The sequence below is a fragment of the Pelophylax lessonae genome, assembly GCF_965119305.1.
Source record: "Pelophylax lessonae genome assembly, chromosome: 6".
NCBI classification, from domain to species: domain Eukaryota; kingdom Metazoa; phylum Chordata; class Amphibia; order Anura; family Ranidae; genus Pelophylax; species Pelophylax lessonae.
This window is the reverse complement of record NC_138773.1, coordinates 300,797,213-300,812,950: the sequence shown is the minus strand read 5'-3', so window position 1 is coordinate 300,812,950 and position 15,738 is coordinate 300,797,213. Positions and strand designations below refer to the sequence as shown.

Sequence of the window (15,738 nt, the reverse complement as noted above, 5' to 3'; positions counted from 1 at the left end):
ACACGGTAGTAGCAGATTTTGTAATTTCCCCACCTACAAAGAAATGAAGCGTCTATCGTTTTTTATCATAAGTGTATTTTAAATGTTAAGAGACAGAATATCAACCAAAAATCCAGAAAAAAAAACACACGATACAAATGTTCTAAACTGAGTTGCAGTTCAGTGAGTAAAATAAAAAGAATTGGGGTTCCTGTAGCCCCCAATTCTTTATGGGATGGGAGAAAGGGTTAAATAGGTAATCATAAAATTTAGTCAAAAGGATTAGTTTATATATATATATAATTTGGGTACTAGACCTGTAGCCATTTTTTAATGGTTTCTTAAAGTGAACTATTGACCCTGGTTATTCTTGTGGGGTTCTCCCGCTCAAGTTATCCCAGTATCTGGACAGTTTGTGCTATTTTAAGCTATTCCCGCCTTTTAGGATAGCTGTAGCTGGGCAGTTTTGAGCGTGGAGCCAGGTCTCCTGCTCAAACAGCCCGCCCTTTGGACAAGAATCCAGCTCAGTCCGGTTCTGGGAGCACTATTTAAGCTAGTGGCCGCGGGACTCCGGGTCACTCATCACCTCAGGACTTCTATTCCACGTTCCCCCACCCTCCCGCCCCTTGGTTGTCGCGGCCTGTTTATAATTTGTGGCTCATGCGGTCGCCTTAGCAAGTGGCTTTGGTGGACGGTAGTAAGTTTTTGGTTATATTCCTAATGTTGGATAATGGCTTTAAAAGTTTGAGTGAAGTTTGTCAACCTGAGCCGTAGGGGCTAGGTTGCTGTTTATATTATCTGAAGATGTAATAAAAACAAAGTATGAGAATTCTTTTCATGTATGTTAAGCCATTTATTAAAACAGCCGCGGCCTTTTAACTCCAAAACATGTCTCTGGTCTGTTTTTTAATTAGTATTTAGTGTAAGTAAGTATTTATAATTGGATAGAACATCACATCTTTCATACCATTCCCATTAGTATTTAATCCACAAGCAAAACATGACTTAGTAGTTGGTGGAGAAACCTTTGTTGACAAGCACGGAGGTAAGACGTTTTCTTGTAGTTGGTGACCAGGTTTGCACACATCTCAGGAGGGATTTTGGCCCACTCCTCTTTACAGATCTTCTCTAAATCACTAAGGTTTCTTGGCTGTCGCTTGGCAACTCAAAGTTTAATCTCCCGCCATACATTTTCTAGAGGATTGTAATATAGAATGTAGGATTCGTTTCCTTTTTAATTTATTTTATTAGAAAATACAAGTAAACACAAGAAAAAGGGAAGACAAAAATTCTCTCCAGAACCATCTTACTTAGGATTGTAATATAGAATGTAGGATTCTAAAGACTGGCTAGGCTACTCCATGACCTTAATGTGCTTCTTCTTGAGCCACTCCTTTGCCTTGGTGGTATGTTTTGGGTCGTTGTCATGCTGTAAGACCCATCCACGACCCATGTTCTGTGTTCTGGCTGAGGGAAGAAGGTTCTCATCCAAGATTTTACAATACATGGCCCCATCCATTGGCCCCTCAATGCGGCAAAGTCAGCCTGTACCTTTAGTAGAGAAACAGCCCCAAAGCATCATGTTTCCACCTCCGTGCTTGACTGTAGGGATGGTGTTCTTAGGGTCGTAGTCAGCATTTTTCTTCCTCCAAACACGGCGAGTCAAGTTAATGCCAAAGAGCTCAATTTTGGTCTCCCCTGACCACAGAACTTTCTCCCAATCCTTCTCTGAATCATTTAGATGTTCATTGGTATGACTGTACATGTGCCTTCTTATGGAGGGTGACTCACTACAGTCATACCAATGAAAATCTAAATGATTCAGAGAAGGATTGGGAGAAAGTTCTGTGGTCAGGGGAGACTAAAATTGTGGTCAGAGGAGACTAAAATTGAGCTCTTTGGCATTAACTCCACTCGCCGTGTTTGGAGAAAGAAAAAATGCTGACTATGATCCTAAGAACACCATCCCTACAGTCAAGCATGGAGGTGGAAACATTTATGCTTTAACAAGAAAAAGCGCAACTGTCCAGAACTAAGCAGTAACCCAGATGTTATAAGAAAGTAGACCCAGTAAATAAAATGGAGATACAATGGGTGTAATACAAAATAACATAAAGATATAAATGCAAGTGATTAAAAGTCCAACATAATAAGTCCATACATATACATAAGGGCAGCCATCCATGAGGACCAGAAGTGAAGTCCCAAAAGGCACTGTGAACAAAAGTAAAAATCAGGAGGCGCCTCTAAGTGTAATAAGTAAGGTAATTTATTAAAGCGGAGTTCCGCCCACAAAATCGACATAATCGATTTTGGGCCATCCGCTTGCTTTTTGTCACCTAAAAAAGAAATGGATGGTTACGATTTTTTTTTTTTTTTTTTTTTTTTTTTTTTACTTCCCTTGTTATTGAAGAAAAATATATTCGCCTTTCTTCCACTTCCTCCCTCTGCGGCCGCGGCCCGCGCCGTCACTTCCTCTTTGCGATGATTCCTGGGAGCAGAACATCATCGCTCCCAGAAATCAATGCGTCTGCACCGGCCCCGCTTGTCACTTCTAGTGCAGGCACCCGATTCCCTGCTAAACAGCTTCTGGGCATGCCCAGAAGCTGTGGAGGAATGCAGGGCCGAACCTGAAGTGATGAGCGGGGCCGCTGCAGGGCATTCTGGGAGAAGAGGACACGGAAGAGGACGCACTGGCTTCAGCTGCCCAAATCCGAGATGGCAGCGCTGGAGAAGAAATTTTCAAGGTAAGTATTTCTTCTTGCAGGTAAGTGCAACCCGGGACAGTACAGAGGCTATCCATTGTGGAATGTACTAGCCCTGACTGTCCCAGGGGTATTTTTATTGAAAAAAAAATTTAGTGGCCGGAACCCCGCTTTAAGAAAAATGATAAGCCACTCCCAAGCAGTGAGGAGTTGAATGCCTGGAATCAATGTCCTGGAGTGAGCCATCCGTGATTCTCCATAGGAGTCCGGTGCTATCAGGGGGTTCCGACACCGTGATGAATAAAGCCGGCTGAATGGTGTATAGCAGGGCTGCACAGAACGCTGGCGTGTTGGGTCTGTTTCTCTGCTAAAGGTACAGAGGCCGACTTTGCCGCATTGAGGGGGCCAATGGACGGGGCCATGTAATGTAAAATCTTGCACTAAACCCAATAGTAAGCGTTGTCACAGTGCATGGCAATGCACTTGCTCTGTGTGCGATGCAGTGCTCTTCATTGTTCAGTAGAGTACGATGCACCGATAATGAATGGACTGCCCTGACACGACGCACGTTAATGAGTGCCATATTGCACATTACTGCACTGCAATGGATCACTTTAGTGAATGAGCCGTCAAAGTATCTGTCAGTGTCAGTGCTGCATTGCTGCTGATGGAAGGCAGTGCCAAAACAACTGCTCTAGGCCAGTATATGATCTGTACTGAATGAATACGCTTTTATTTATGACCAGCTCTAAACTCGAATAACACTGATGTACTGATAGACCAATCATCGCTTCTCCTAAATTGTTCCTCTTTTGTATCAGACTTTAGGAGGGGCCTATGAAGAGTTTATCTTTGGACCACGCCTGGACAATCTGCACAGCTGCTATTGTGCCCTTCAGGTTGGTACCCATTGCGCATACGCACATATACACAGACACGCACAGTCACACACACACACACATATATATATATAATTACACACACACACACACACACACACACGTAGGTTTTGTATCGGAGGCTCGCTGTAATCTGTGACTCTGAAGCCAGAGCCGCCGACACGTGATCCATCCTGGTGACGCTCCTAGCGCACGTCGCTTGAAGGTAAGGGGACGGGATTGATGATGGTACGGAGAGCGGATATTTGTATCATCCATCATGGCTTTCTTCATCAATATCCTGGGCTGATGTCTCCCAGGGGTTTATGGAAAGTTCAGCTGTATTCAAATATCCTTTGTTTAATTATTTCTGAGCATTTGTTAAGGAGTCTGCCTGAAATAGCTCGTTGCCTGTGTCTTTTACCCTTTTTAAAAAATGTACTTGTTTGTGCAAGGTTTTTTTTTTTTTTTTTTTTAAATGTTTAAAATTCTAGTAAATTTTAGGCTGCTTTCACACTGAGGCATTTATACCTTGCTAAAAATGCAATAAAAAGATTTCCCTTTTAATCCTATGGGATTCCTCATACTACTGCGCTGTGGGTGCGTTTTTGAAAAGTACTGCATTTTTGGCACGCTTTCAAAATCGCACCAAACATGTATCAAAAACACATCGTGGTTGTGTTTTTTTTTTTTTTTTTTTTGCATGTCCATTGCATTAGAGTGTAGTGATCGACCGATATCCGTTTTTCGTTGCCGATACCGATATTTTAGCCATTGCATATATGGTATGGGCCGATATATTGTTGTTCATTTTAAGAAAAATGTTTTTGTTTTGGGTTTTTTTGTTTTTTGTTTTTTTTTTTTTTTTTTTATTTCATCACTTGATACAGGTACTCTTCTGGAGGGATCTGGGGGACCCCAAACCCCTCCTCTGCACTTAAAAGCATTCAAAACGCCAAGTTTGGTTGTTTTTGAATGCTGTTATTTTTATTCTGGCGCCGAATACCTGGAAGTCATGTCATGACTTGTGGGATGGGCGAGACGCGGGGGGGGGGGGGACGTCCCCTCCCGCTCCTTGTAATAACAGCCGAGCAGATTCTCAGCCACATTGGTTATCATTACAAGACAGCCGACCATCGGCTATGGACGCCGGTATCGGGGTGATGCCTCTAGCTGCAGGCATCACTCCGGTACAAGCACTTTCCCGAAATATCGGCAATATCGGCCACCTTGGTGTCCGATTCCGATATATCGGGGAAAGTGCATATTGGCCTTCGATATATCGACCTTGCCGATAATCGGTCGATCCCTATTGGGGTGTACCCCAAAGCTCAAACACGCATGCCTTTCTCCGCAGACTCGGCTGCATGGGGCAGTGAATGAATAAAAAGTGCTCTGTGATGAGCGGCTTCCTGTTCATTTACAAACTGAAGCATAGTAAACACAGCATACTATGCTTCAGTTATGAATGAAAACAGTGGGGATGATTTACTAAAGCCAAATAGACTGTGCACTTTGCAAAGTATAGTTGCACTCTGCAAGTGCAGTTACTCCAGAGATTAGTAAATGAGCAGAAGCTCTACTGACTTCCACCATCCAATCATGTGCAAGCAAAAATGCTGTTTTCTTTTTATTTCACTTGCACATGATTGGGTACTCTGCAAAGTGAAGCTTTACCTCATTTACTAAGCTCTGGAGCCAACTGCACTTGCAGAGGGCAACTGCACTTTGCTAAGTGCACAGTCTATTTGCCTTTAGTTAATCAACCCCACTGAGTGAGTGTGTTCATTAAGAAAAGGAAGGCGCTTGTAAATTACATATTTACATTACACAAAAACACTTATTAGGCTTACAGTTGACCCTTTGATCTCCCTAGATGTTTAACTTCTTCCCAGCCAGTGTCATTAGTACAGTGACAGTGCATATTTTTAGCATTGATCACGGACTCCAGGCTCCTCCTCTTTGGCAAGTGCCCTTATAGCAACCCGCTTTCCGTTGGCCCACCCATGCATGCTCTCTACTGAGCCACCCTGTCTGTGTCTATTGACGCAGCAGGTGGCTTTCTTGGCACAGCATTTGATTGACAAATGGATTCCGCTGCTATCAATCTGCCGAGGGAGGAGAGAGACGGAGAGCTGCTGCTCTTGTGCACATCGCTGGATCGTTTTGGGCTCCGGTAAGTATGTGGGTGGGGGGGGGGGGGGGGACATTTTGCAGCACAGAAGGTTTTACACCTTAATGCATAGAATGCATTAGGGTGAAAAACCTTAACGCTTTAGATCCACTATAAGCTTCTCCAGCAATGAATCAACATACAAGTACAGGAGTATCTGTTACAAATCCCTTTTAGGGCACACACCCATTGGTCCATCATGGCAGCAACAGGGGAATGGAGGGGTGGGGACCTCTCCAAAATACTAAATCGGGTAGCAGTATAGCCATAGCGAGGGGATCAAAGAAACCTAGAAAGGGACTCAGGGAGATGGTGGGGGGCGGGGGGAGATCAAATAGAGTGGAGGACATCCAGGGCCATGGCATTTGAATCTCGGGCATCTGGGTTTGAGAGGCGGTACTGCCTTTCAAACCCACTCATTGAGAATGAGACATTGGCATTGAGTTCAGTGGGGCCACAATGCCACCATGAGCCAAACATTTGGCTTGCAGTTGCAGCACAGTCCCGTAATGTAAAATTGCTGCCTGGCAGTTTTAAGAAGAGAAAGAAGTCAGGAAGCGGTAGCCTCTTCTGAACATCTGTCAGCCGCTACTATACTGCCCTTTGAAAAAGAGATCCACTACGAACCACTTTTCAGAGGGTGGTAAGTGTACCATCTGTCTGAAAAAAACCCTTAGAAATTAATTTGTTCAAGAAATTTTCCGTCCTTCTTTTTTTTTTTTTTTTTTTAATTTCCCTTTTTTTTCCCTTTTTTTCAAGTGTCTAGTCCATTTTCCAGATCCGTTGACTCCTTGGCTGAGCCTTGCGGGTCGTTGCCCCAGGCTGGCCTGCACAGCACCGGATCATGCATACACTTAGCTGGTGCATTGTGTTGAGTTAGCTGAAGGGTGATATACAGGAATCCTGTCCCTGCAGACCCCTTCAGGGAGGTATGTCCATCAAAAAAAGAAACTGTATCTAAAGCCAAAACCTAAACCTTTTTGTTTAGATATATTAATGGAGTATGGATTGGTTACAACCACAACTAGATTTTTTTTTTTTTTTTTTTTTTTTTTTTACCTGTTGGAAAGATTTTCCTTCTTGTCCCAAGGATACCTCCTAGTCTTCCTCCCGCAGACACCAACATTGAGGCAATATTCTTCCTCCCATTGTCGCCCACAATGGGGCAATATTCTCCCTCCCACTGTCACCAACAGAGGCAATATTCTCCCTCCCATTGTCGCCCACAATGGGGCAATATTCTCCCTCTCACTGTCGCCCACAATGGGGCAATATTCTTCTTCCCACTGTCACCCACAATGGGGCAATATTCTTCTTCCCACTGTCACCCACAATGGGGCAATATTCTTCCTCCCACTGTCACCCACAATGGGGCAATATTCTCCCTCCCACTGTCGCCCACAATGGGGCAATATTCTCCCTCCCATTGTCGCCCACAATGGGGCAATATTCTCCCTCCCACTGTCACCCACAATGGGGCAATATTCTCCCTCCCACTCTCCCACTGTCACCCACAATGCAGCAATATTCTTCTTCCCACTGTCACCCACAATGGGGCAATATTCTTCTTCCCACTGTCACCCCCAATGGGGCAATATTCTTCTTCCCACTGTCACCCCCAATGGGGCAATATTCTTCTTCCCACTGTCACCCAATGGGGCAATATTCTCCCTCCCACTGTCACCCACAATGGGTGGGGCAATATTCTCCCTCCCACTGTCACCCACAATGGGTGGGGCAATATTTTTCTTCCCACTGTCACCCACAATGGAGCAATATTCTTCCTCCCCCTGACAGTGCTAGACAGGAATCCCAGACCCTTTCAGGGAAGTATGTTCATCAAAAAGAGAAAATGTATCCAAAGCCAAAACCTTTTTTGGTTTTAGATATTAATGGAGTATGGATTGGTTACAACCCCAATTAGATTTTATTTATTTTTTTCCTGTTGGAAAGATTTTCCTTCTTATCCCAAGGATACATCCTATTCTTCCTCCCACTGTCACCCACAATGGGGCAATATTCTTCCTCCCACTGTCACCCACAATGGAGGCAATATTCTCCCTCCCACTCTCCCACTGTCACCCACAATGCAGCAATATTCTTCTTCCCACTGTCACCCACAATGGGGCAATATTCTTCTTCCCACTGTCACCCACAATGGGGCAATATTCTTCTTCCCACTGTCACCCAATGGGGCAATATTCTCCCTCCCACTGTCACCCACAATGGGTGGGGCAATATTCTTCCTACCACTGTCACCCACAATGGGGCAATATTCTTCTTCCCACTGTCACCCACAATGGAGCAATATTCTTCCTCCCCCTGACAGTGCTAGACCGGAATCCCAGACCCTTTCAGGGAAGTATTTTCATCAAAAAGAGAAAATGTATCCAAAGCCAAAACCTTTTTTGGTTTTAGATATTAATGGAGTATGGATTGGTTACAACCACAATTAGATTTTATTTATTTTTTTCCTGTTAGAAAGATTTTCCTTCTTATCCCAAGGATACATCCTATTCTTCCTCCCACTGACACCCACAATGGGGCAATATTCTCTCTCCCACTGTCACCCACAATGGAGGCAATATTCTTCCTCCCACTGTCACCCACAATAGAGGCAATATTCTTCCTCCCACTGTCACCCACAATGGGGCAATATTCTTCCCACTGTCACCCACAATGGGGCAATATTCTTCCCACTGTCACCCACAATGGGGCAATATTCTTCCTACTGTCACCCACAATGGGGCAATATTCTTCCCACTGTCACCCACAATGGGGCAATATTCTTCCTCCCACTGTCACCCACAATAGAGGCAATATTCTTCCTCCCACTGACACCCACAATGGGGCAATATTCTTCCTCCCACTGTCACCCACAATGGGGCAATATTCTTCCTCCCACTGTCACCCACAATGGGGCAATATTCTTCCTCCCACTGTCACCCACAATGGGGCAATATTCTTCCTCCCACTGTCACCCACAATGGGGCAATATTCTTCCTCCCACTGTCACCCACAATGGGGCAATATTCTTCCTCCCACTGTCACCCACAATGGGGCAATATTCTTCCTCCCACTGTCACCCACAATGGGGCAATATTCTTCCTCCCACTGTCACCCACAATGGGGCAATATTCTTCCTCCCACTGTCACCCACAATGGGGCAATATTCTTCCTCCCACTGTCACCCACAATGGGGCAATATTCTTCCTCCCACTGTCACCCACAATGGGGCAATATTCTTCCTCCCACTGTCACCCACAATGGGGCAATATTCTTCCTCCCACTGTCACCCACAATGGGGCAATATTCTTCCTCCCACTGTCACCCACAATGGGGCAATATTCTTCCTCCCACTGTCACCCACAATGGGGCAATATTCTTCCTCCCACTGTCACCCACAATGGGGCAATATTCTTCCTCCCACTGTCACCCACAATGGGGCAATATTCTTCCCACTGTCACCCACAATGGGGCAATATTCTTCCTCCCACTGTCACCCACAATGGGGCAATATTCTTCCTCCCACTGACACCCACAATGGGGCAATATTCTTCCCACTGACACCCACAATGGGGCAATATTCTTCCCACTGACACCCACAATGGGGCAATATTCTTCCCACTGTCACCCACAATGGGGCAATATTCTTCCTCCCACTGTCACCCACAATGGGGCAATATTATTCCCACTGACACCCATAATGGGGCAATATTCTTCCCACTGACACCCACAATGGGGCAATATTCTTCCTCCCACTGTCACCCACAATAGGGCAATATTATTCCCACTGTCACCCACAATGTGGCAAAATTCTTCCTCCCACCGACACCCACAATGGGGCAAAATTCTTCCTCCCACCGACACCCACAATGGGGCAAAATTCTTCCTCCCACCGACACTAAGGGCATCTCTCTAATTTGAAGGGAAATCCCTTCTTAGACAGTTGTCACTGAAACAACTGTCCCCACTGGAAAATATTCCCTCTTATGTTCTGGTGAAACTGTTAAATTTTTGCTTTTCCCATTTTTCAGCCCCAATAACAATGATCACCGGGACAAAGAGAGAGTGAGTCTCCCTAGCAGGGACAAAGAGCGATAAACGCCTCTCCACCTCTCCATGAGTATATAACCTTTTTCTACGCATTGTAAAAGCTAGAGAAAAAAAAATAGGGCTTTAAATCCACTTTAATAAGATGAGAGGTTACCCTTCTAGTGCGGAGTTCTCAAAGCTGCCCTTTACATTACAAGACCTTCCTTTATAGAACATAATACCTTTTTTTATTACTGGTATTTTATATAGTGAAAAAATGCAATGTTGTCCATTAATTGCTTCACCTTTTACAGAAGTTCCTCATGACAAAACAAACAATACCGGTATATGTAAATATAAAAAAAACTGAAACCGAGTGCAGCTATTATAAAGTCCACATATATTATGTGAGTAAAAAAACAATTGTACGACCTCTTTGAACAATAGCCAAAAAAAAGTATAAAAACACAGTATTGGGGAAAAAAATGCAATAGACTTGTTATCTGAAACATTCAAAAACAGTCCATGTGTTGAGTGAAAATCAAGTGCTAAAGTGGGGTACACACTAGTAGAAAATCTGCCGAAAATTCCCGTCCGAGGTAAAATCGTACGATTTTCAGCAGCCGATGCCGACTTTTTCAACGGAAAAAAACGAGGGACAAACCCCAAAATTTTTTATCGTCCGTCCCCAGACGACCAATTTTCGTTTAATGTGTATGCAGTATGTCCGCGAAAAATCGGATACGAAAGACCACGCATGATCTGAAGTTCCTGACAACCCGGAAGTCTGGGAACAAATGTCCCAAAAAGAAAAGAAAATCTGACGAGAAATTTCGTGAACATTTATGCACTGTCAACTAAAAACGGTAATGACCGGCTGAGCAAGAGAGAAAAATCGGAGGATATTTCTTCAGATTTCCATCAAGTTTGTACGGGCCTTAACATTCCCCTGTGCAGACTGCAATGCTCCAACACCGCACCAGATTGACTTCCTAAAGCATGGCTCAAATGGGGATTGTGTATCAAACCATGCAACAAGGTCACCAGGTGGCCAGAAGAATGAATGTCATTCCTCCATAACACTCCGGCACCGGATACCAGCAGAGGTTTTTGGTGCAGGGAAGGAGGGGGAGAGGAGAACTTTCGCTCAGGTTGCCTAGGTGATCCGAGCAGAAGTGCGGAGCGGGTACCCAGTGCCAGGACAAGGTCATCCAGTGCCCAGGGCAACGATGCCACACTGTGCCACCCTTCCGTTAGGGTTAGGGTCATGGCGCCCCCCCTATCCCTGCAATTAACCATTGCGACAAGGGCAACCGCTCCTCCTGCCCACCTCTTGTCCCGTCCCGGCCCTGTGGGTATCTGTCAAAACTAGGTTTGCTACATCAGATAGAACAGCAAATCATTGGAAGATTTTACCCTATTTTTACAAGAGTGTGAGAGGACTCGGGGGTTGATTTACTAAAGGCAAATAGACTGTGCCCTTGCAAGTACAGTTGCTCCAGCGCTTGATAAGTGCCGGTTCACATTTGTGCGATGCAGGAATGCTACGAAAATATACAGCGTGTTCCCGCATCGCATCCGCACCCCTGGCAGTTTACACTGCTATATGCGATACGCTGGGGGTGTCAATTAATAGTTAACGACACCCCCAGATCAGATAGCATATCGCAGTGCGATCTGAAAGTTCGCACAGAATCGGATCGCACTAGCGTGAACCACCATGCGATCCGATTCTGCTGCGGACCAAAAATGGGGTCCTGTGCGAGTTTTAGTGTGATTGCAGTGTGAGTTCAGCCATACAAACTGTATGGCTGAATTTGCACCGCACAGAGATCGCATGTCATTTTAGGAGCAGTGCGCTCCGGATTACATGCCATCTCTGTGATCGCACAAATGTGAACCGGCACTAAATGAGGTAAAGCTTCACTTTGCAAAGAATATCCAATCACATGCAAGGGGGCGGGGGGAAGCATGTCTGCTTGCAGATGATTGGATGATGGAAGTCGGCAAAGCTTCCGCTCATTTACAAAGCTCTGGAGCAACTGCACTTGCAAAGTGCACAGTCTATTTGCCTTATAGTAAATCAATCCCTTTGAGGGAAAAAAAATATATATTTTTATCAGTTTATCCCCCATTCCCCCCCCCCCTCCACCAAGCTTCGATTTTAGTCTAAAATAACCCATCTGACCTCCATGAAGAATGGTATCTAGTTATTGGCGTTCATCCATCATTGATCTAGTAAAATAATCAGATTTGTAATTCATTGAGTTGCAGCTGAGCTTATTTTTCACCACTGTGAGGATTAATTGCAGCATCCACATCATTAGAAAACTCTTCCTCTGTCTTCTATGTAACGGTTTAAATGCAAAACAAATGTCCCCATACTACCAGCCTTGCCTGGCAGCAAAATACATACATTGTTAATCAGGCTGAAAAAAAGCCTTCGTTCATCCTTTCACCACTCCGACAGTTCTGAATCGGAGGAAGGCAAACAATATGCCTGGGGTAATTCTAGCACAATCATCACCCCCCAAAAGCATCTGGATCCATTCCTGGATTGAAATGTTGCTATATGTGGGTTAGGCAATTATACATTTTGATGCTATAAGTTTTGTATAAAGGGGAAAAAAAATTGTCTATTCCTTCTTTTTTTTTTTTTTTAATTAATTTTATTTGTTTTTGTGCAAAAGCTTTGAAGTACAGAACAGAGTCTATGGGCATACCCCGGCTTATAAGACACAATACAAGGTTACGTTTAGTTTCCCTTTTTTGTATTGTGTCTTATGAGCCAGGATAGACCCACAGGCTCTGTTTTGTACCTCAGAACACAAAACAAGTAAAAATAATTTGTAAATCTCAAATTATTTCTTCTGTAGTGGAGTGCTCTAATTTCTCCTTCGCCTTCTTTTTTTTTTTTTTTTTTTTCGCCTTCTTCTCTTTTTTTTTTTTTCTCTCCTTTCTTCTCTCCTCCTCTTTTTTTTTTTTTTTTTTTTTTTTTTCTCCTCTTTTTTTTTTCTCTTTTTTTTTTTTTTTTTTTTTTTTTCCTCCTTTTTATCTTCTTTTTTTCTTCTTTTTTTTCTCCTTCTCTTTTTTTTTCTCCTCCTTCTTCTTTTTTTCTTTTTTCTTTTTTTTTTTTTTTTCTTCTTCTTTCTTTTTTCTTCTTTTTTTTTTTTCTTTTTTTTTTTTTCTCCTTTTTTTTCTTTTTTTCTCCTTCTCTTTTTTTCTCAGCAGGCCATTAGAGAAACTAAAAACTTTAGGCCTCTTTCACACAGAGCGGACCGTATTTCGATCCGCTCCGGCTTTTTTTTTTTTTTTACGGACACAGATGACACTTGTCATCCGGTCCGTATGTCCGCATATCATCCCATCCGTTTGCGGATGGTATACGGACATAATGTATGTCCATGGGATTGCGGATGACACCGCTGACATCCGATTTTGCATCCTTTCCGTTTTTAAACGGAAGAAAAAATAGGGTTCTGTTCCAAAAAACGGAACAGAACTGAAAGGACGCAAATCGGGTGTCATCCGCAATCCCATTGACATGCATTATGTCCGTATATCACCCGCAAACGGATGGGGTGATATACGGACATACGGAACGCCCGTGCGAAAGAGGCCTAACCCAACAGCCAAAAGGCTTGCCACCCAAATAAAAAATAAATAAGAGTGCTCCTCTACAGAAGAAATATTTCATTAATATTTCAGTATGGTATTTGCCATGACTTCTTTACTGCTGGTATTGTAAAAAACAGAGATGAAACAAATCCTCCTACGTAAGTTGTACCCCTTTATCTGCAACCATCTTGTTTTCTTGTTTATCCCTTCAAAGTCCAGAATTTAAAAAGCTTGTCTGAGCTGTCAAAAAACGGGGGGCAAAGAGCTGAAGTTACACACTGCAGAGCTCACAGAGAAGAGCTCTGGTAGCTAATTGGCGGGAAGGGACACACCCCCTTTCACACAGGAAAAGAGCTGAGGCTGTCAATCAGACTGTGCTGGAGCTCCCTCCTCTGTCACCTTTTGTCTCTTGGTGTCAGGAAAACTTGTCAGAAGTGATTCATGAAGATAGCAGAGAGAAATCACACTTGATGCTGTGGATAGAGACAAGTACACACTATAGAGCAGTGATGGCAAACCTTGGCACCCCATATGTTTTGGAACTACATTTCCCATGATACTCAACTACACCGCAGAGTGCATGAGCATCATGGGAAATGGAGTTCCAAAACCTCTGGGGTGCCAAGGTTCGCCATCACTGCTATAGAGGGATGTGCTTTGTTCAGATTTCGTGTCTTAAGGTTTACAACCACTTTAACTCTCTAACATCTATCCAAAACAAAAAAAAATACATTTTTCTGAAAATCAAAATGTTATTAAACTGTAAAGCCCCATACAAACGCACAGATTGTTGGCCGACCGATCGGCCGTCTTTTTGTCCAGTGTTTGTTGGTTGAAATGTGCTCTAGACTTGCACTGGACTTTTGTTGGCCAACAAAAACCAACTTCAGAAGTGATGTCATGTGATGGTTGACTTTCCGTGTGTTTTTTCTTCTCTGAGCATGCCCAGTCTTGCTCATCTGATTTTTGTCGGCTGAAATCTGTACTGACTGAGGAACAATCGGCCGTTCTGTTGTTGGCCAACAAAAATTTTATAGCATGCACACCAGATTTTTTTTCGACCGAAAATTCGCAGTTGGTTGTCGGAAGCATCATACTAACAAGCCGACAATCGGCCGATCGGACGTTGGCCGACAATTTACGGCCAACAATCTGTGTGTGTGTACGGGGCTTTAGTCCTAAACCATGACTTTACATTGTTTGATGCTTTGTGTTGCCTTTCCTGTGTCTACTAAATTCTATGCTTATTATCCTCTTAACCCTGTAGGCTCTTCTGGGCTCCTGTGACTCATCCACCTCTCTGGCCAACGACCCCAATGTCAGGATGATCACCCTGTATGACAATGAGGAGGTGAGGCATGCTGGGAGTAATGATAAAATCATCATATCAGGACAAACTGGGGGGGGTTTACAAAAGCTGGAGCACTCCGAATCTGTTGTAGCTGTGCATGGCAGCCAATCGGCTTCTAACTTCAGTTTGTTCAATTAAGCTTTGACAATAAAACCTGGAAGCTGATTGGTTTCTATGCAGAGCTGCACCAGATTTTGCACACTCCAGTTTTAGTAAATCAACCGCAATGTATCCTTGTGACACACACACTCTGCATATATGAATGTGGGGACATTACAAGGTAGGGGGACGATCCTACAGACAGCTGCAGTGGAAAGGAGGATATGTGACCTTTACTTGGAAGAAAAGGCATGCATTACGCAGCTCACCCAAAATGCCAAGAACACGCAAGCATGACTAGTCTGCTGGCACTTGTAACCTTGAACTGGGAGTTATTTCCTACCAGCTGCTACTCCTATTACTACTTACACCACTCCATTTTTTTTTTTTATTATTATTTCCACTACAGTCTGTTTACCCGAAATGTGTCCATATATCTATGTCCATAGATCCATAAGGTCCATCACAGCCCTACAGCAGTAAACCTAAACAATAGCGAGTGCTTTGATGAAACTGATGACACAACTTGTAAATCTGTCCAAAATGTATAATATCACCAGAACGCCAGTATATAGAACATGTATTCAATATTTTGGGATTTGCATTGTATATTGGAATATTTTTTGTTTTTAAGTTCTTTCCTTTTTAAATTCTTTCCACAGAATGCAATAAAAACTGTAAGGGTTACTAATCCCTCTCCACTCTATCCAAAACTTAAAAAAAAAAGTGTGTCTTTTTAGTTACACTTTAAAGCATAAGTGAAGGCAACATACATGCACCTTTCCCTTTTTAACCACTTAAGCCCCAGAAGATTTTACCCCCTTCCTGACCAGGGGGTATTTTGCGATTTGGCACTGCGTGACTTTAAAGGACAATTGCGCGGTCGTGCGACGCTGTATC

General features: G+C 43.6%; 1 protein-coding gene across 4 annotated transcripts in view; it reads left to right on the top strand.

Annotated features, from left to right (window-relative positions):
- The window catches only part of DNPEP (aspartyl aminopeptidase), an 85,025-nt gene that overhangs the window by 44,351 nt on the left and 24,936 nt on the right, over positions 1-15,738 (top strand). For all 4 annotated transcript variants that reach the window (XM_082262057.1, XM_082262058.1, XM_082262059.1 and 1 more), the window contains exons 9-10: positions 3,506-3,583; positions 14,656-14,739. In XM_082262057.1, coding sequence (XP_082118183.1) covers positions 3,506-3,583; positions 14,656-14,739 — 162 coding nt within the window. The remainder of the gene's footprint in view (positions 1-3,505; positions 3,584-14,655; positions 14,740-15,738) is intronic.